This window comes from Myripristis murdjan, chromosome 6 (assembly GCF_902150065.1).
Source record: "Myripristis murdjan chromosome 6, fMyrMur1.1, whole genome shotgun sequence".
Lineage (NCBI taxonomy): Eukaryota > Metazoa > Chordata > Actinopteri > Holocentriformes > Holocentridae > Myripristis > Myripristis murdjan.
The window spans coordinates 24,280,408-24,300,331 of record NC_043985.1 but is presented as its reverse complement, the minus strand read 5'-3'; the positions used below and the strand labels follow the sequence as shown (position 1 = coordinate 24,300,331).

The 19,924-nt window shown below is 42.7% G+C and overlaps 3 protein-coding genes across 3 annotated transcripts in view; 1 reads left to right on the top strand and 2 right to left on the bottom strand.

Annotated features, from left to right (window-relative positions):
* Window positions 1–1,797: 1,797 nt before the first annotated feature.
* On the bottom strand, window positions 1,798–6,650 carry LOC115360939 (uncharacterized). The gene is made up of 6 exons (XM_030054141.1): window positions 6,413–6,650; window positions 6,061–6,195; window positions 5,849–5,912; window positions 5,443–5,647; window positions 3,381–3,572; window positions 1,798–3,125 (listed from the first exon to the last, which is right to left on the bottom strand). The coding sequence occupies exons 1-6, from the start codon at window positions 6,625–6,627 to the stop codon at window positions 2,809–2,811; spliced, it is 1,128 nt and encodes a 375-aa protein (XP_029910001.1). The 5' UTR covers window positions 6,628–6,650; the 3' UTR covers window positions 1,798–2,808.
* Window positions 6,651–7,104: 454 nt separating this feature from the next.
* Window positions 7,105–15,809, bottom strand: accs (1-aminocyclopropane-1-carboxylate synthase homolog (Arabidopsis)(non-functional)). The gene is made up of 16 exons (XM_030054139.1): window positions 15,553–15,809; window positions 14,672–15,333; window positions 13,822–14,576; window positions 13,670–13,729; window positions 13,426–13,496; window positions 13,200–13,269; window positions 12,496–12,562; window positions 11,692–11,789; window positions 11,375–11,452; window positions 11,026–11,126; window positions 10,453–10,542; window positions 9,778–9,823; window positions 9,488–9,629; window positions 8,878–9,017; window positions 8,127–8,280; window positions 7,105–7,852 (listed from the first exon to the last, which is right to left on the bottom strand). Exons 2-16 carry the CDS (start codon window positions 15,309–15,311, stop codon window positions 7,434–7,436), a joined length of 2,931 nt encoding a protein of 976 aa, XP_029909999.1. The 5' UTR covers window positions 15,312–15,333; window positions 15,553–15,809; the 3' UTR covers window positions 7,105–7,433.
* Window positions 15,810–16,677: 868 nt separating this feature from the next.
* Window positions 16,678–19,924, top strand: part of furinb (furin (paired basic amino acid cleaving enzyme) b) — an 87,189-nt gene continuing 83,942 nt past the window's right edge. Inside the window, exon 1 of the mRNA XM_030053703.1 lies at window positions 16,678–17,148. The gene's annotated coding sequence lies outside the window, so the exon portion shown is untranslated. The remainder of the gene's footprint in view (window positions 17,149–19,924) is intronic.

The following is a 19,924-nucleotide window of genomic DNA, read 5'->3' as shown; positions in this document are numbered from 1 at the left end:
AGGAAATGCTGGCGGGCCGCTCAATCACAGTGCCATCTCCTGATTGATGTCTCTGTAGCAAATGCCCTTCAGCAATCACCATCCACAATCTCTCTGGGTCTATCTGGCCGCCTGTCTATCTATGTGTAACATCTTCTACCGTTCATCTGCTATTTCTTCCTTTGTGCTTGAATGTCTCACTATCTCCATCTTTGTAGCTTCACGGTGGTCCGGCCAGTCTTTCTCTGAATTTATTCCCAACCTTTGGTCTGTTTTACGTCTGGAAGGTGAAAGGGGAGCGTGTGTGTGGCGACGGAAGATGAAAAGTGGAGGCTTGGTTTATAAGACACCGGCAACCACCAAAGACTGCATGTTTTCAAGGGTCCAAACTGCACCTACTGGGGGGAATAGCAGCTCCTTAGATAAAAAGAAAATAAATTATAAAAAAGTACTTTTGTTTACAGAGGAAAAGTGGGTCACCTGCTCTCTCAATTTAGCAAATGAGTTTTGCAGCAGAGGTCTCTCTTGGAGGAGCTGCACAGGAAGAAAAAAAAACAGTCACTGCTGAGAGGCACAGTTGGACAAGAGGTCAACATGTAATATCTTGAATGCATTAATTTAAAGATGTGGAAGCGCTCTTGAACAATGCTGTTCATAGATCATGTGTTGAAGCAAGACGACCTTCAAGGACATTCCACTCATTTACACAGCAATTAAGCATTACCCTATTGGTAAATTGAAAAAGAGACAAAAATCCTCTGTGGATTTAATAACAAACTCATTACCAGGGCCCAACAGGGCGGAACTGCCTTTTAATTAGAGCAACACCTGATTAACGCCCAATTAACAGAGCCAGAGCCAGTTAATTCTCCCCCACTTTGGCAGGATGAGAACATAAACATAAGCAGGCCAGCATCCTAGTCCTTCCTTTTCTCTTGGGAATGAGAGAGAGAAAAGTAAATAACGACTTTGGAGGCAGTCTGCCGTCTTCTGGTCCAAATGCTCAGCAGAGCCGGGAACTGTTCTGCGGAGAAGCATGGAGACAGCGTTTCAAACAGCTTGCAGAGACAGAGGTAGCTATGACTGGCAAAAGTCTGCTTCACTACACATACAGCTCCTGGTGGGCTGATATAGGACAACTGTCCAAGCAATAAACCATCATGTTCACCCACAAAAGCCTGGCTCTGCCTGCCTACCTCATTCTCAGGCCACACTCATTTGCCAGGTGAAAACTTTGTCAACCTCTGTCGACATCAGGAAGGTTTTCTGAGGATATGTGCTCTAGTTTGGCAAGTTTTTACTTCATATTCATGTCAGAAAATGCATTGCTCAAGGAAATGCCCGACTTCTATCTTATTTTATCTTACAAAACCATACAACTGCTGGTATCATTTTGTCACAAATGCTTTGTGCTTTTCAAGTGCAATGCAAATAGGGTTTCATTCATACATTAATTCCCACATTCAGGAAAGTGAACGTGGCTGTGAGGAAATCTGTCATCAAGAGATTTTATGCAACAGAATAAAACCTCAAATGTCTACTGACCCTGTCATTTGGTAGACTTGAATCCAGTCTTACAAAAGACATGACATCATGAAATTAAGGGAAAAGCCACAAATTTGTGCTACTTATTACTCATTCTCATCTGTAAGTACATGACTCATTTACATAAAACAATGCAAGAATGTTTGCTAAATTGTCTTTGTAATAAACATATTACAAACTTGACCAGTTGAAAGTCCCAATTCAAATTCCTATATAAGTTATATACTGTGGTTAAATTGCCGTAAGTAGAAATAAGAAATAATAACAGCAATATGTAGGAACATTTATGATGTGTCATTTATTTAAGACTGTGCCATACATACATTTCAAGATTACTTTTCAATATCCCCAACAAAGTAGAATATGTGTTGGGGGAAAAAAAAAAGATCTTACAGGAATATTTAGAATAATGTGCCTTTAATTTAAGCCTGCACCTCACCTTTCATCCTTCCTCAAATGAAACATTTTACACTTGGGTTAAAAACCACCGATAAAACACCACATGAGGGCGCTGGTTTACCATTCCTATACTCCATGTACAGTGCACTTCCTACAGAAAAATAAAATGAAATTTAAAAAGTGTGTTTCATGACAGTGTTTTCTTTACATTCACTGGCCTGTGCTGGTCTTCCAAAAAGAAATGCTTCAATAAACTGAAATCAAGTCAGCTGGCCTCTGGACAATCCCCACAAAATAATTACATCAGTTGAAAGTGCAGCACAACTGTCCATATGTTATCATTTAAATATTCACATTGCAGGTAGCAAAGCTACAGGTCCTGTTTCTGGTACTGGGCAAGGAGCAGATGCCAAACCTGGATCTCTGGGGAAAAATTCCAGCACCATCCCCAAAAAATTGCTCAAAACACTGGTTTGTGAGACTAGTTCTCATTTTCCATTTGGCTCAAAACAACTCGGCATGTTGTCTTTCAGTCAGTATCGCTGGCCCTGTGTACCTGTGACCAGACTCTTTGTTCTAGCTGAGGTCCACCCATTCTGACAACAAACTGGCAGATGAACATGAGCATAAAGAGCCCTGCAGTAACACAGCGACAGCCTCCAGCTCCACAGATGTTCAGGATTCAGGGACTCCTAATTCCTCTAGCTTGCAATTAACTACACACCAGATGAAACTATTGGAATGAATCAATGTTCAATCTTGTTGTATTTTCTGTTGAGCAGCGAGGAATGTTCAGTCTCTCATCAGCCCAGTCTTTGTGCCAAAATGTTTACTCTCTACATTCTCATTAATCTTCTCCATCATGTCCTCGTTTCTTCAGTCCACTCAAAGCGATGACATGTACCCCCTTGGCGCGACACTGCTTTTGTCCTTGTTAGCAGGGAAATAGCCCTCACTGAAAGGACGGTGCATGGACTTGAGTTGAGAGGTGGCCCGCCACGACTCCACGGCCCTCTCTAGATCTGGAAGGATGTCTGGCACGATACATTGTTCAACTAGGAAGACTATTGGCTCAACAACCAGGAGCAGCGCCCAACCCAGAGCTCCCAGCCAATAAGAAGAGCCAAGGGAGGACAAGTCCAGGCGGATTTGATCCCGGTGTTGATAGGTGAAGAGAGACCAGCTGAGGAGGAAGAAGAAACCTGGAGACAGAAGAGAGGAAATTAATCAGATCATGTGTCACTGCTAGAGAAAAATTCCAAGGAAAGGAGGGTGCCTCTTTGAAAAATGTGATATAAATGGATAGTACATGAAAAAACATCCCTAGGTGTTTATTTATACAGTATAACATTTTATTGCAACATGATTTGTTATCATGTAGCACAAAAAAAATGTGGCACCAAACTATTGTTTGAGATATTTGAGCTCTGAGGGCTGTTTGTGTGTACTGTACTGACCTGTACAGACTAAAGTGAGGAGCAGCAGGGTGGTGGGGTAAAGCGCCTGTCCTGCCATGAGGAGAGAGCGGGTGTTGGAGTAGGAGCGCACCGTCTCCGATGTCCAGCAGAGGGCAAACACAAGACACAGAGCACCTGAGCTCAAGGCCATGAGGCAAGAGAGAACCCCAAAAACTCTCTCAGCCTCCAAGGCTGTGAGACAGAAATAGACAAACACAGAGACAAGGAAAAGAGAGTCAAATTTGATTATGTTTGATTCGCATTGCCGTGTTGGAGTTTGTGCAGTGATGCAGTCAGAACAGGCTAGCTCGTGTAATTTGAGGCCGTAAACCACTCCCTATGGAAGCCTACACAGCAGGTACAAGCTTGCCTGCAACAAGAGCAAAATCAAGTGTTGTGTTGTGTAAGCTGTTTTCCGAGCTGTAATTTACTTGCCTCAGACTAGAGTGTGTTTAAACAACAAACACTGACACTGCATTGGAAGAACAACAAATTCATGTACTCTCAGAAAGGATGTTAATTTTTCACACAGTCATTGTGTTTATTTGGGTTTCGACAAATGTTACGTTAAAATATGCACTTTATGTGTTAAAAAATCCAAGACAAAAAAAAGCCCTGACAGTTGACTAATGCATCTAGTGTTAAATGTTTGTCCAATCACATTGAAGAACTCAAGGGGAGGACTTTAACGGACATAATTCCTCTTTGAATTGAATTTCTGTAAGGATAGCATGTTTGAGAAAACATGCCACCAAAAAAAAAAAAATGGAGATATTACGCTAATGTTTAGGACGTGAGTTTATGTAAAGGATAATCCACAATGAGGTGGTCTTATTTTGAAAAATAACAACCAACATGAATGATCTCCAACCACGCAGTTAATTTGCCTTACTTTGGCTACAATTTCTCAATCGGGGATGACGTCATCCTGGATTATCCCGCTTTCTGACTGTTACACGCTCGCAGAGTTCACGTCATAAAAGCATCAGTTGTAAAAAGAGAGAAATTACAATAAAAGTTAAGTTAAGCTCCAACAGGCAGGCAGCTAGCTCAGAGAAGTGCTCACCTGCTGCTGTGGCCCAGTACAAGAGGATTTTGAGTAATTTAATGGGATAACCAACCCGATGTCTGAGGTGAACGGTGAATCTTTGGATTTTTAATGTGTTTTTAGGTTCTGTATAGAGCCACTTTGCTTCAGAATCCATCATATGTTCCCTAACTTTAACCCCATCTGCGTCAATGCTGTGAATCTGTAAACTGAAATGTTGAGCTTTAATTTAAAGTATTTCAGATGCTTACAGGTAAACAAGTTTGAGTTTGCTGTGTTTTTCTTATTTGCATTGTAAAGGTTTATTTACATTGTCAAACAGACCAAATGTAAATTATTTTACAGGGAATGTCTTTCTATTTATCCATAGATAGATAGATAGATAGATAGATAGAACCCATTACAGTGTTGTACATAGATCCTGTGTCCAGAACAAATTAACACACAACACATGTCTTGTCCTTAACCTGACACACAGAGGTAACATGTCAGGTGTGATTTTCAACACAACTGTGCGGTTTTATGGTAACAGTGATAAGGCATGCATTAAGCTGACCTACTTGAGTCAGATTCCAACACATTTGCTTTTGGCCAGGTGTCAACTCCTTCTCAGAGCCGCAGCACCTAAGAATGCAGATCTTTGCTACAGGAGCAAGCCCAAACGTGTTTACTACTGCTGAAAAACTCCTGTAAGCTAGTGCTTTGCAAATGTTTCCCCTAAAATTAATTCACTTGAGATATTCTGAGTCAGGAAGAAAAAAAAATGCCTACGGCTGATCTCAAGCGGAACCAAATGTCTTATCAACACTCTCAGCAGCACAGCAAAGACTTGTTTATGCTTCATTAAACATACTGCCCCTACTGATATGTTTAATGTAAACATACTTGTTATTCAACATGTTGTATGTCAATCAAAACTCGAAGTTAACCCAGCATGACAGCTCTCTACAAGTGAAAAATTTGATTTGTTGACAGCGCAGAGATGTCTGGAGCTGAATGCATCTTGTTGCTCACCATTAAAGACGATCGAGCCGATGTGATCCCCTGCTTGCTGATGTTCTGTGTTATTCCATTCTGCCCAGAGTCCCCTGTCCGCCAGCCAGAACGGGGTCCACACAGCATAGCATACACACAGGCAGCCTGCCATCCCCAAACAGGACTCAGCAAACCTGAACCGACTGATAGAGTCCTCCAGCTCGGGCAACTTCATATTACCACACTAAGAGAGAGACAGAGAGAGAAGGGAGAGATAAGTGTGTTGGAAATAAACAGGTGTGCAGAGGGACTGTGCTGAGTTCAATAAGAGCATGTAAATTCACTGTGTTGATTTGTTTCAAAACTGCTGTTATCAGTCATATTTGTCCCATTGTATGCAACACAGCTCAAACAATATAGAATCAAATAATGAGTAATGTCTCACCTTGTTTGTTGCCGATGAGGAAAAGCAGACAACTTTCCCAGGAGCAAAACTGTGAAGTAATACTCTGTGTAGACAAGAGCAAAAACTAAAACCAAAACTACAAGTCTGACTACTGTGCGAACACTAAAGTTGTGACATTGGCACTTGCACTGCTGCTGATTACAAGCTCACACACACTCACACATCTGCCCCCCTCCCACCTCCCACCGTACCTCGTCACGATGGCTCCGCCCCTGCTGCAGTGGAAACTCCCCCACTCTGAGGTTAAATTCCCCCAGAATACACCGCTGTGACTCATCATCGCACGCTGTGAGGAAAGTGAAAGCACTCTCCAACAAAGACGATGCCTAAAAGGGGAATTTTTTTAGGGAAGCAGAGCTTTGTGGGGCTATTACTGCACAAGGAAGAACACACACAGACTTGGTGGCTTTTTATTTAATAGACAAAAGAATAAATATGTGCCGCGTAGGATAAATACGATTAGGTCACCGTGGTTGGAAAATTATTACCACTCAGATCCCACCTGCTGTGTTTTTTTCTGACTACAGTAAACCAGCCACATACCACACTGACATCTGTTTATTACAAACAGAGAAACTGTGTAGGGGGGGCGTCGGCAGCTCAAGAAAGACCCGTTGAGGAAATCCCACTCTTCTCTCACTGTGGTCTACAGTGTGTGACGTTACTGGCCTCTGCACACAACTTGAGATATCTCGCCACTCCATCCACCCCTGTGGTCGACCTACCAACGTCTTTTGTTTCCTGTCATGGAAAGCCATTACAGCCCACCCAGAGGGAAATAAAAAAAAAAAATAAAATAAATCAGATCTCTTAAATTCTGTCAAGATCTTGAAGTACAAGACACTGTGTTGCATATAAAATAACAAAATACTGGACTGTAAATATATGAAAAACAATATAAAATGCATGGATGTAGCTCTGGATGCGAGAAACTCCCGCTGAATGTATGAAACAAAGTATTTCATTAGCAAAAGAATCATGAAGATCTAAAGTTCCAAAAAACAATCTAAAACGTATTTATTTAACATTATTTTATTTACACTATCAGTAACTTTACAGGAAGTAGAATACATTGTAACAACAATTAAGGTGCATATGACACCAAAATAACAAATGAAATACAAGTCAGATTGAAAGGGTATTTTGAGATTAGAAAACAACTGAATTTTGGTCAATTGTTATCTGGCTTTCAATTAGGACTCCAGTAATAAACATTTATCTTTGAATTTTGGCTGAAAAAATAGCAAGGCCATCTTCCTTAACAACTTAGAAATAAGGCATCTTGATGTAGGGTTTTTTTTTTTTTTTTTTTTTAATTGTCTCTAAAAAGTGCTATCTTCATCCAACCTGACTTCTAGTATTACCGTCCTCCTGCTCTCCTCTTTGGCCTGTTCTCGGGTCATGTTTCCCCCAATACTTCTCTAAAACAAGTATAAAATTTCAGCCTCCTTGTGTCTGGTAAAATTCACATGAGCCTTCTTACCATAAACACAGGGAGTAAGAAGAATGCCAGAGCACTGTCTTTTGGATTTGGCACTGATTCGTCTGCCCATCAGTCTTAACCTTACTTCTTGGCTCTTTGCAGCAGGTCCTTGAACACGTCAAGAATCTCTGGATCCTCCCCAGCAGACAGCTCTGGAGTGTTTTTTTCCAGCCAATCAGAGGAGTGGATCTGATTCCTTAGAACACCAATCAGAGAGCTCAGACTCTCTGTTGGCTTCGATGCCTCACAATCCAGCAGCTCAAACTCCTCGCTGGCCGGCGGGGTGGTGTCAGGAACAGGGCTATCCTTTTCCTTCAGCTGCTCTGATGACTTGCTCTGGGGTGATAATGTTGAATTGACAATCACAGCATTGTCTGGATCTGCACCGTCCTCTTTCACTGACTTTTTAGACTCATCACTGGCTTCTTTGATAGGGTCTGAATCAGGGCTGGCGTTCTGTCCTTCGATTTCTTTCAAAGCCTCCCTAATTCGCTCCAAGCCTGAAATAACAAACAAATCCCTGACTGAATAAACCAAATAATAGACAGACATTATCTAATCAATACCAAAGAGGGAAACAAGCTGAAATGGCACAAAACACTGGCTGAAAATATGAACAACAGATATGAAATATTGAATACATACACTGAGACGGAGAGTATGGAGAAGATGAAGCGTTCATAATATGAAAATGATATATATGGAAAGTATCAATAAAAAGTAAACAGGAGCGCCTTGTTCCTAGAGGAGTGACTGTACACACTCTGAACTGACCGAGCTGAAGGTGCTGCTGTTGGTCTGTGAAAACGATGCGGAACCAGCCGGGTGTGGAGCAGGAGAAGGCCTGGCCACAGCTCACCACCACCTTGTGTCGGAGGAAGCGCCTCCACAGAGACAGCTCCTCTGCAAACGACGGCTCTCTGAGGTACTGCCAAAGCAAAGACACACATAACAAACCGAGATGGGGCTCAAGGAGACGAAACGGCTGTCAAATCTGCGTTCTCGGGCATGAATCAGCAATTAGAGGCGGGCGACATGAACAAATCAAGTATCACAATACTGTCTGAATACCTTGATCTCGATATTGTGACGCTACTGAGGGGATGACTATTGGTGCTTTCATAAGATGTTTAAAGGCAGAATAAGTAGAGTTTCCCTGAAAAATGATGTATAGATTCCACCAACAATAACCCCTCCCTCTCTTGGCTTAGCCAGGGAGTAGAGGTCAACTTTGAATGCTGTGTTTAGAAACTGCAACTGACAAATCTTACTCATTCTGCCTTTAAACACAAGAGAATTTTGATAAACAACTGTTAGTAATGTGGATATGATAATTCAACAGCTAGTGAGTTCAGAAAATTACATCCCCTTACTGTAATGCAGCCTTTAAAACCAGGAATAGTTCATAATCCCACATGATAGCTAGTCTCATATTACCATAATGAGATAATATTGATATATTGCCCCGGCTCCATCAGCAATGCAAATTAATCCCAACAACTCAGGCTAAGCTTGGTCGCAGTACCTTCCTGAGGTCAGCCCAGACGTAGAACGCAGCTGGCCTGTGTAGGTAGGGGACACCCATGCTCTGCAGCTCTCCTGTCAGGTAGTTGTGAGCAGTTTTCAGTCTGCGTCTGTTTTCAGGTAAAAATTCATTGACCCAATCTAGAACACAAGATTGTGTAGTGAGAAAACGTGGCTTTAAATTAAATATTGCGAACCTTTTGTGTACTCATCATTTGCAACACAATCCCATGCTGCATTCATGTCATATCACGAGAATCGGAAGAATGGGGTGGTATTTTTCAATTTGGAAGCGTACATTTGACTTGCTCATCGCAAGATTATTTCATTTATCTTTTTTTCATTTGTGTAAAATAAACTGCAGCAGACACAGCTTGCCTTTTCTGTCAGCTGACTGTATCAGCATTTAATTCATGACACCAAGTAGAGATATCGGCACCTACAAAAGATTTCCGCACGTCCTACTTGTAATCATCACCACTGGGAGGCTGGCATGAATGCTTTTCTCCTTGCATTTGTCATATATCTGACATGATATGCGTGCAGCAGAGGCACTGCATTTGCAGCAGCACACGTGGAAATAAATATGCGTCTCAGACTTAAATTCATACCTCTGTCCTGAAGAAGTCGTGCCACCTGGTGCTGGGTCGGTCCAGGGACTCCATGGAATGAGCCGAGCTGGTCCAAGGCCTCCACTAAGTCTCTGTTCTCAGTATAAAGAATGCCCACTCTGAGCCCGGCCATCGCAAAGTCCTACAGGGTTAAAGACAAATTTAATAAGAGAAAAGAAAGTGGCAAGCAACAAGAGAAGAAAAACAGCGATTTAACTTAACTGTCAAGAGTAATATAAAAGGCACTGACCAAAGCCCAACCTTACACTCTTCCAGAGCACAGTACATACCTTGCTGATCCCCCACATTACATGCGTTCTCTGTGGATCTGGCAAACTGAAATACAAGCACATTATCTCATGTGTGGAGAGGAGACACTTGCATTTATTCACAATGCTTGTGAGTAAGAGTCTCACTGTCATGTTCACACTTGGTTTTAACATGCATTTCAGGTGATCACAAGTGAACAGCTTCAAGCGCGGGTGTGCAATGTGTCTTGGAGATGCATAGTTACTTTAAGGAGGTATGAAGTGTTTGATAGAGCAGAATATGAGCTTAAATTGTGTTTAATGGTGAGATGGCAGCATCTTTGTTGGGAATTCAGAAAGACACATTGGGCACAACGGCTTTGTTAATACACGAGAGGTAAGGAATAGGATGCGTAGCATGAAATATAAAGAGTGAGGAGGTAGAGGGGATAGAAGGGAGTTGGAGTGAGGTACAGAGGAAGTAAACTAGGAGAGGATTGGAAAGAAGTCACTCTTAAGGATCTGAGGTCAATCACATGTCCAATCACAAGCCCCTGAAGGTCACTGGAGACACATTTGAGATGCTTGGTAATGCCAGATGTGAGTGACAATCTGTCCCAGCTGTCCACTTGTGAACGGCTCAGCCAAGACGGATGTTGAATCAAAGTCTATACAGGGCCACAGGGTAACACTGCAGAGGTTAAGTTCATACCTTACCTGTCCATACTGAGGACACTGTGAAACGTGGCCGATTCATCAAAGACCGTCAGCATGTACACCTCATCTACGATGGCATGGAGCTCATGTCTAAAACATAAAGTGATGAAGAGAGTGAAAATAAAATATGTTGTTTTCATATTTCTTGATTTCAGTGTTTAAGGGTGTTTACGACAAAGATAGTGCAAGGTGACAAGACAGTGGTTGCTTCGGTCTTCATTAGAGTGTTAGGTAAAAGCACTGTGGTTTATGGTTATAATAGCTCCATGCCTGCAAGGGTCTACAGAGGGAATTATTCTGGCAAGATCATTTTCAAAACAATAGATGATGCAGGGAGAATCTGGTGCATGACTGCACTTGACAATATGCTGATGGTTAAGAGAGGTGATAAAACTCCATCAGGAGTGCTTGATATTCCACACAAAGGGCACAGCTCTTGGCTGTAAAATAAAAGAGTTCATGCTAGGAGCTGTATTCTGGGCACTGGCAATGTGCTTAAAGGACTACAGGACTGCAGACCTGCAGGATTAGAGTGTTGGCCCACAGCTTGAGATAACAGAGGGGAAAACATACCTTTTGGCAAACTCCAAGAAGGCAATCATCTCCTTAGGGGTGTAGATCTCTGCCAGAGGGTTGTGGGGGTTCACCAGGATAACAGCTCTTATAATCAGCCCCTTCAAGGCCAAAGACACCATGAGTTTCTAATATGTAGGAACCAGTCTATTTTCACAAACTTTTAAGATACAGCCATAAAACAAAATGTTCGCAGAGTCTGTGAGACAGAAAAAAAAAGAAAAAAAGAAATACATGACCAGGTCCTGACATTGCCTGAAATACTACATTCCTGTGTAAAAGAAAGAAAGGGAAAGAAGTATGATCACTTTAGGGCAAGTGTGTAAGAAAATGTGCATTCATGAATCACCTCTTGCTTAGCCCTTCTCAGGCCTTCCTCCAGTTTGGCTACTGTGAGGTGGAAGGGTCGGCTGTCTTTGCCTGTGGCCTATGAATGAAAAATAACAAGAGAAAAAGGAAAAAATAATCGACACCCGACACAATGGCTGCACCAAAGTTATTACTTAAGATCACGCAACACACAAAAGCGAGCATGTGAAATGTCTGCAAGAGCTCAACACTCACATCCAACATTTAGAATATATTTTGCTACAATAAGAGCTCCTTTTACACACATTTTAAACAAAAGAGCGTATGTGCTGCAAGCAAGTTTGGTTTTATAGTTACCTCACAGTCAAGGGGAACATGAAAGAGTTTGACTTCACTATACAAGTGCACGTCCTCGGTGATAACACCATAGAATGGAGTAGGAATCAGAATGGCATCTATAACATGAAAAACACATTAAATACAGAATATCTTAATATCTATCTATATCTATATGTATTTATTTATCTATTACAATAGATAGATATACACATATATACACACACTGGGAGTTACAATATCATCATCTTAGAAATCAGCACTGATGAATGACTCAGTATATATAAACATAGACATAGATGCAGGTACATGTTTATATCTGTCTATTAAGCATAACTGATTACCCATTGAATGGTGGCTTATTCATTAGTGGCTATTCTCAGTGCTATTCTTGCTAACAGATTACCAATATAATCTAGTCAAACAAATGACTATTTTTTATGACCTATCTAAGTGAGTCATAGTGATAGTGTGTGGATGAAATCAGTTGCTTTCCATGCTTATGACCTTTACACTTAGTCTTTTATTGTGAGCTAATCAAATATACTACATGGTATGAAGGTCTTGTTTGTACACGCACTGCACTGTAGATTTAGGAATTTATTTGCTTGCTTCAGTAATTTAGATTTTTGTTTTTAATTGTCCCGCTATGTCTTTGCAAATCTCTGTAATGGTTTTTATGATAATTAATTTTTTTTTTGGTACAACAACGGCAAAACCATCAAAATAATGGGCCAGCCTTCCGTTACCAATATACACTCATTTGTATTCATACAGTGTAAATATGAATCTGCTGTATGTGTGATAATGCGTTTGTCAGCTTACCTTGAGGGTCACAAATTACTGCAGCAATAGATGAGAAGATGGAACCACAGCCATTCATCACCACAACCTGAACAAATACACACATTATTATGAAACACCTAATTAAGGCACAGAGGGGAACCTAATAAACATGCTATAAACTCATCCATCGGCTAAAGCAGCTATTTATTCTATTTGCAAATTAAGTTGGTTACAGTCCCTAAAAATTCATTAGTCATTTTTGTAGCGTTTGTCATTTTTACAGTCATTGCTTGAGTTAATGGAAGTCAGCTCAGTTATAGAAGTGCACCGGTTTCATTTTGAAGACTATTTTAAGAGTAATTGCCTTTTGAGGCATGTTGTCTGAAACGGCAGCAGAACCCTGTTAAAAATGTTCTGTGTCAGTAATAACAGCATTTCCATGACACTGGTATTCATTTTAGCATCAAGACTTTTCTGAGATTCACACAAATCTCAGAAATCTGAGCTGATTGGACATCCAAGCAGATGAAAAACAAATAAATAAGAAATAAAATGCAGTTTAACAACAATATACTCCATCATTGTTCTGCTAGTTTCTATTTTTTTTCAACAAGCTGTATCTCTTCAATTCAGTTCAATGTACCTCAGGTTTTACACAACTTTGATTTACAATATCTGTGCCCAAGGTCTTCAGATCACTGATGTTACACTCTCGCATTAAAAAGGAAAAAAGCCTCACTCACATTGTCTGCTTTCAGTGGGTTCTGAGAGGCACAATAGTGAGACAGGAAACTTGCAACCTCTTCTCTCAGACTAAAAAGAAACCAGGGGGAAAAGGTTATAAGTAAATAAATTGTTATAGTGAAAGTACCTAAATGTCTGATCTGAGTCCCCTGCCTGAGCCACATCATGAGCATTTTTCTCATTGAAAAGCACAAGCGGAGACAAATGTCCACTTTCATCTCTTACAATTTATGTCCCTTCCAATCTGGATACTGCAACAAGGATGGGTCAATATCCAACATGTCAGGCTGGGTCAGCTGTAGCAGAGAGGGCAAAGATTACATTTGTAAATGCAGAGAGAACGGTTCCAGATGATGAGCTGGGTGACAAATACATTTTACACATGACCCCAATTTTAATCATGATGACAGCGCCGGAGAGCATTACCTACATCATAATTACCAGCATGAGTCTATATTCTTCCTCTTACCCGTTTGTGGAGCAGATCGTAGCATAGTTTGTTCTCACTGGTCCCCATGTTGATGATACCCTGGAAATACCAGGAGGGAAGGAGGGAAACTCAGTGTCATATTATACAGCCATCATACGTCTACCTGACTAATTAGTACATTACACACTTACATCAGGGTTGTCTGTGTCATGATGTCTGTCTGCATGATACTGGGTGTATCCCTCCTGGAGAATCCCTTGGTGCTGTCGAATGCTGTTACCACGCTTGGACAGGTACGCGCTGCAGCCAGGTGTTTCTCCAAGCCTCAGTGTTGCCAAAACATGCTGAGCTGTTTTGCAGGCCTGGGACGATGTAGGAGGTGTTGTCTTTGGTGACTCCGCAGTGGAAGCAGCTTGTGTAGCCGGAGCCTCAGAAAGAGGCCGAGATAAAGATGATGAGGCAGAGGGGGCGTTTGTGGTACACAGTGAGGCCGACCGATGAGCTAGGTGTGAGACAGGGGAGTCATTAGGAGTTGTTGCAGGGGTGGGAGCACCCTGTCTGACAGCAGCCAAGGCCCCGGTGAGCATACTGAACAGACGGAGCTCATGCTGGCGTTCTTGTTCTGCCCTCCTCTCTTCCTGCTGCTCCCGCCGCTCCTCTGCTCGCACCTCCCTTTCTAGCCGGGCCTCCTCCAGGGAGAGCAGGCGCTCCTCTGCTGACTGCTGCCAGCTGAGGAAGCTGGCCAAGGCTTTGTCCAGGCTCCCCTGACCACCACATCTAGCACCCCGATAGCCCCATGACACTCTGCCAGCCCGGCGACGCTTTCTCTGCCTCATAGTAGGCAGGGGATGAGCACTGTCCTTACTGTGCTGGCCAGCTGTCTCCTGCTGCACAGGACCACCAGCGGCCTGGGTGGCAGAGCCAGCCATGTTTAGGTCACTAAAACCTGAGGATATAAAAACAATCAAGGACAAGAGGAGTGTGTAACTACCTAGTGATGTGTAATTGAGAAAACATGCACTTGTAATTTAAATTGATAACCTGAGGGTGAGATCCTTGCATTTGTAGAGCTCTCTCCTCGACCAAGTGTGTCCTCTGGTTCCAGGAGAGACTGCCCATCTGTCTCCTGGTCATCTCCAGATCCATAGTACATTTCTGGAGGTGCAACCCCTGAGTTCAGCATGCTGTCCTCAACATCCTCACATTTTATATCCAGCGGATCTCCTGTTCTTGGTGGATGACCAAACAGAAACCCCCCTGAAGTCACAGGACCAAACGAGCCCGCAGGGACCCCTTGCATGTATGTCTCTGGGCCGCTGGGGCTCTGAAACACCTGTTGAGCTATGACAGCTCCGCCCAGAGAGGAGTAGGTAATTGCCGGCCGGTTTGCCAGGACCCTGTCCATCACATCATAAAACTTCCACGACCTCATTTTGTGGTTGTCCTTGATGCGGCGATACTCCAGCTTCATCTTTTTGATCTTCTCCCTGCACTGGTCACCGGTGCGGTAGATGCCCTTTTCGCGCAGAATGTGGGCTATGCGGTCAAAGACGCGCTGGTTGCGCAATGAGCTCTCCAGCTCGATCTGGACGGACTCATCAGACCACAGCTGGAGCAGCTCCACTATCTCCGGGTCGGTCCAGTTGCTGCCTCGCTCATGCCTCCTGCCGCGAAAGTCCATTCTCCAAGTTACAGGACGAATTCTACGAGAAAAGATGAAGATGATGATGGAATTTAAAAACAATGCAATCTATCCCTGTAATCCAACTTGAGGCACTGCAAGAAGCGCTGCAAGAATACGCATTTATACAGGATGCATTCGCTTCTCTAATTCCCAATTTCCACGTCTAGTTTATGATGAGACTATAAAACAGAGCCCAACTGCATGCATGCGATTGCGTCCACATGTGTTCCCCTCTCACCTTTAGTCAAAAGTGAAGGTCTTCGGGAAGAGACTGTTGTGGAGCTGTCACTCAGCTGTGACATATCACGGCTGTATGACCCGGTTTTGACTGGTTTGGAACGGGTTTGGAATGGAAAAGCCTTGTGTAGCGGGTACTAAAATATGCTGCTCATTATTAACGCCAATTTGTCATAACTTGATGAAATGGGGAATAGACGCGTAAAAAAATCTACATCCGGGTTGACGGCACATGCGTGCTGTCCTTATTCCGGGATAACTTTGGTCCGTGTTAACAGGAGAGCTGAAAGCGGGCTGGATTTTACTTATACCAGCCAAGCTGTCACGGGGTAGACACAACCATGCGAGTCAGACTGGGAGCATTGCATTACAGCCCCCTCTACCGTACGGTGTGTATGGTTTCCTAAATTTGTGCACTTGCAGCACATGCCCAGTAGATGGCGGTCACACACAGCTGTGCAAACTACCCGTGTCAAAACAAGGACGCGTGTTTTCTATTAAAGTGCAGCCCGGGACTTCCATTTGCTTTATGTGATGTAACGTTGATGTAACTGTGATAGTAGATAAACAAGCGCAAATCATGAGCAAAAATCAGGTGTGTTTTTAGATGTATCAACTGAAGCAACCCCTCCTTAAATTTTACCTGTAAGTTTCACTCTACTGATATCCCATAAGATTCATTTTATGAATTTCTAAATACTAAAAGCTCAAGTGGGTTTACCCTTCACTAGTTTTTTTTTCTATCTCCGTGGGCAGCTTAATTTTATTCAGACTAAAATGAATGGTCAAATCAAATCTTCATCTTAAGAAGTCTAGATTGTTCATAAAAGGCAATATTTTTTAAAGTACTGGAATGCGGGGAAAATGAATTAGGTGAAGGATGTACAATTTGAGGAAAAGAAGAAGAGGAGGAGGAAGTAGAAGAAGAAGAAACGACAACACTCGATATGTACTTCAGTACACATCTGTTTTGATCAAAGTGGGGATTTAAAAAAAAAAAAAAAAAAAAAAAAAAAGCTTGCACCGCTCCCGTCGGTGACAACAGTGATATAAATCAAGCGCGCACAACAAATCCAGTCGGTACGCGTGACGTATTTCCTGGAGAATGGGATTTGGAGCAGTTTGTTGTTATCCCCTACAGTGCTCCATCGCTGTATCGGCACGCAGTGAATAATATACACTTTTTTTATTTTAAAAAAGGAAAATGCTTTACAGTTTCACTTTGCGTAATGGGCATTAACGCCAGCAAAGTCCGCAAACAAAGCCACGTGAACGTGTCCCGGAGCTGAAACCACCAGACTATAAGTGGGCACGACGGGTGAAGTTAGCACCAAATAAAAAAAACCATGGTGGCAAGTTGGTGGCGGGTGACAAACCAAACAGGATAGTTGAATTTGGCATCGTTGGAGAAAGATGAGTGGCTGCGGAGAGGGTCATTTTTCACCTTTACGCCTCTACTTGAAGTGAGAGAAGTACAGCGTCAGGTTGGGTGTAAAGTTGAGAAGCTGAGCCGCAGGAGAAGGGGAGTCTCCGCCCGGGAGAGAGATGAGATGAGCATGAAGCATGACGTCTTGGTCCTTGTTGGCATCTGACGACGGTATGTTTTGACAACTGATTGCTTCCCTTTAGTTTTTACCAAAGCCGGGAGTTAATTGTGGTTTAGGCAGGGAGGAGAGTCGTGGCAGAGTGGGAGGGAACAATAGGGATATTTTGGGGGAAGCATGAAAGCTACTGTAGCATAAAGTCTCTGACAGCGCTGTCGACAAGCCCTCACCACTCTTTCCAGTTTGGTAATTTGGATAACAGCCTTCTTGACTCAAGTATAGATGCATTGTTTTTATTTTATGGGAGTGTAGACATGTCTCTGTCCGATAAGTGACCAGCCTTGATCTGCAGCGCGTCCTCTCTGTCTCTGAAGTTCATTGTTGGTAAGATCACTACATCATGTGTATCCTCAATGTGGTGTTTACATTGCTGTCATCTGTGGCTTATCACATTTAATGTCTTAAATTCATATTTAGATTTGGTGTTGTGCTGTCCCCTCTCTTCCACCCTCTGCATTCCCCTTGCTTCTACTATTTCACTCTCAAGCTTTTAAAGGCTAAACTAATCTCAATTACTCGTCCGTGTAAAGTGGGAATTGCAGTTATAAATGTTAATTAGGCCTGCTTTGTGGGCAAGGTAGGAATTGAATGAGTTCTTTAGGCCTGTATGCACTATTTCTCTTTACACCGGCATTGGATCAGTCGCTTATTTAATGAGGAACACAGTATGCAGTGTTTGGAAGAGAAAGTGAGGTTTTGGCCTTTAATTGCTTTTCATGTTTTATATCTTTAGTGTGATGCCCTTTGGATATTGAGGAGCTAAAGGATGAGGGGGGGTCAAGGTCACCAGCTATTTAGGCAAATGGCAAAGCTGCAAGCCTTTAGAGTGGGGTTGAATACCTCTTTGAGAATATTACAGTACTTCACTATTCACAGATTGACATAATAGCAAGTGTTTTACCTCTACTTGCCAGGCCTTTATCTCACCTCGGACAGCTCGGGGACCAAAGCAGTAAGGTCTTTATTGCTAAAGGAAGCTGGAGTGAGATGTGCGATGGAAATGACCAGTGGGCACAAAATCTGCCCCAGCTGAACACTACACTTCCTTCTGGTTTACCACAACTGGTGATGCATCAACTATTATCTCTTAGCAGCAAACCATTTAAAGGCAACTTTGTTGTGTAACAGAAGGCAGTGGAGCAGGAAGAGAAGCTTGTCAACAGTGGAAGTCATCTGTAAACTAGGGCAGAGAGTGCTGCTGTATGAGTGGAAGGTTAACACGGGGAACAATGCCAACATCCAGGTGGCTTTTAGAAATTGGGTTGGAGCACTGCATGGGATGTTACTCACTGTATAGAATTGATTCTTCCTCCTGGACACATTGCTCTTGCCCCAGACAATTGTTTATCAGGCTTTTGCTTCTCTGTAGCCAGTAGACGATGTGCGCAAAGATAGATCAGGCTTTAGTGGTACTCAGTCATGGCATTCTCAATGACTTCATAGCATGTCTGAGATTATGTCAATACAACTGACTGTCTGCTGGGTACTATTGTCCTGTCTGTGAGCGCACCATGCCTGTGCAACTCCTCTGGTTTTCCAATCACACTTTCACTCCAAGCAATTTTTCTCTCCGGGGAGGATGCTTGGCTGTGCAGCTTCACATTTGCTGCAGTTTTTTCCTGTGCCTTGGTTTTCTATGAAAGGGCAGCTTAGAGCACCTCTTGGTGGGGGTTGATTTAGTAAGTGTGTGTCTAAAATACAAGTACAATGTCACTTATGATATACCACATTTTATTCTGCTCATCATTATCAGTCTAAATACTCCACTCTTCCTCTTCAAGAGTGGATCTGTTATTCAAATCTGCCATGTTGAGCAAGTTTCTCCAGAATGACAGGTAAGGTTGACAGATTGCACATGCTCTTTTTCAGATGCTTCACATTCACACAACTATAGTTTTTTTATTGCTGCCCACAATGCAGCTGCTCTGGAGCAGCTGGACTTCAAGTTTTTTCCAGGCCACACGCATTTTCCAGATGGGCTGGGGTTTCAAAACAGCGATGTTCTGGACTCAAGTCCTCTCTTGTAACAAGTCTGGGCTGCTACTTCCTTACAAGATCTACATCTACTTTGTGTAATAATCAATTCTTTGCAGTCTGGCTGATAGCAGATATACAGATCTTGAAAGGTCAGTATCTCCTACAGCTGCTGATATATAGAATCAGCAGCAGTGCAGCGGCTGAGGCTATGTGCTTTATGAGGACAATGGAGGACGATGAATACACAGTGTTGTGTAGGGCTGCAAGATATATCGTTTTGGCATCGACATTGTGATGTGCATTTGCAGTAGTCACATTGCAGGATATGTGCGATGTAAAGTGAGGCAAAGGAACTCAAACAGGTTATGGTACAACTTGCAAGGTTCTTGGATACACAGAGTTTATTTCTAGTGACAAGCACACTCTGCATGGTCAGCAGTAAGTTCACTGAAGGGGTGCACATGGTTATTGTATAAATCAACCAAAGCCCCACCAATCACCAACCACAACCTGAAAATGAGCGCTGCCTATTTTGGTTGTATGATAAGCTGATCAAGTGCACTCCCTCACTAGATCACATAGTGAACTGATCACGGTGCATGCAGAGTCTGCCTGTCACCTGCCTGTACACATGCACAAGACACATGTTGCCTGGATGCTGCTGGCAAGCGTTCAGTGACACGAGGCGGCTTTTGAGCGCGTGCATTCCTATTATGAGTGGCACCTGGTCCTGGTCCTGGTTAAAAGTTAAAAAGTTTCTGTCACGGGGCTGGCCCATGCCCTAAAGTAAGA

Bases quoted from the DNA above. Each gene is read 5' to 3' on its own strand.
- LOC115360939 (XM_030054141.1), bottom strand. From the start codon at position 6,627: ATGGCTTTCCATGACAGGAAACAAAAGACGTTGGTAGGTCGACCACAG. The intron at 5,913-6,060 runs GTACGGTGGGAG...TTGTCTACACAG, and splicing joins GGCGGAGCCATCGTGACGAG to AGTATTACTTCACAGTTTTG. The intron at 3,126-3,380 runs GTCAGTACAGTA...TTCTGTCTCCAG, and splicing joins CCTCACTTTAGTCTGTACAG to GTTTCTTCTTCCTCCTCAGC.
- accs (XM_030054139.1), bottom strand. From the start codon at position 15,311: ATGGACTTTCGCGGCAGGAGGCATGAGCGAGGCAGCAACTGGACCGAC. The intron at 13,497-13,669 runs GTAAGAGGAAGA...TCTCTGCTACAG, and splicing joins ACGATCTGCTCCACAAACGG to CTGACCCAGCCTGACATGTT. The intron at 12,563-13,199 runs GTGAGTGAGGCT...GTATTTGTTCAG, and splicing joins ACCCACTGAAAGCAGACAAT to GTTGTGGTGATGAATGGCTG.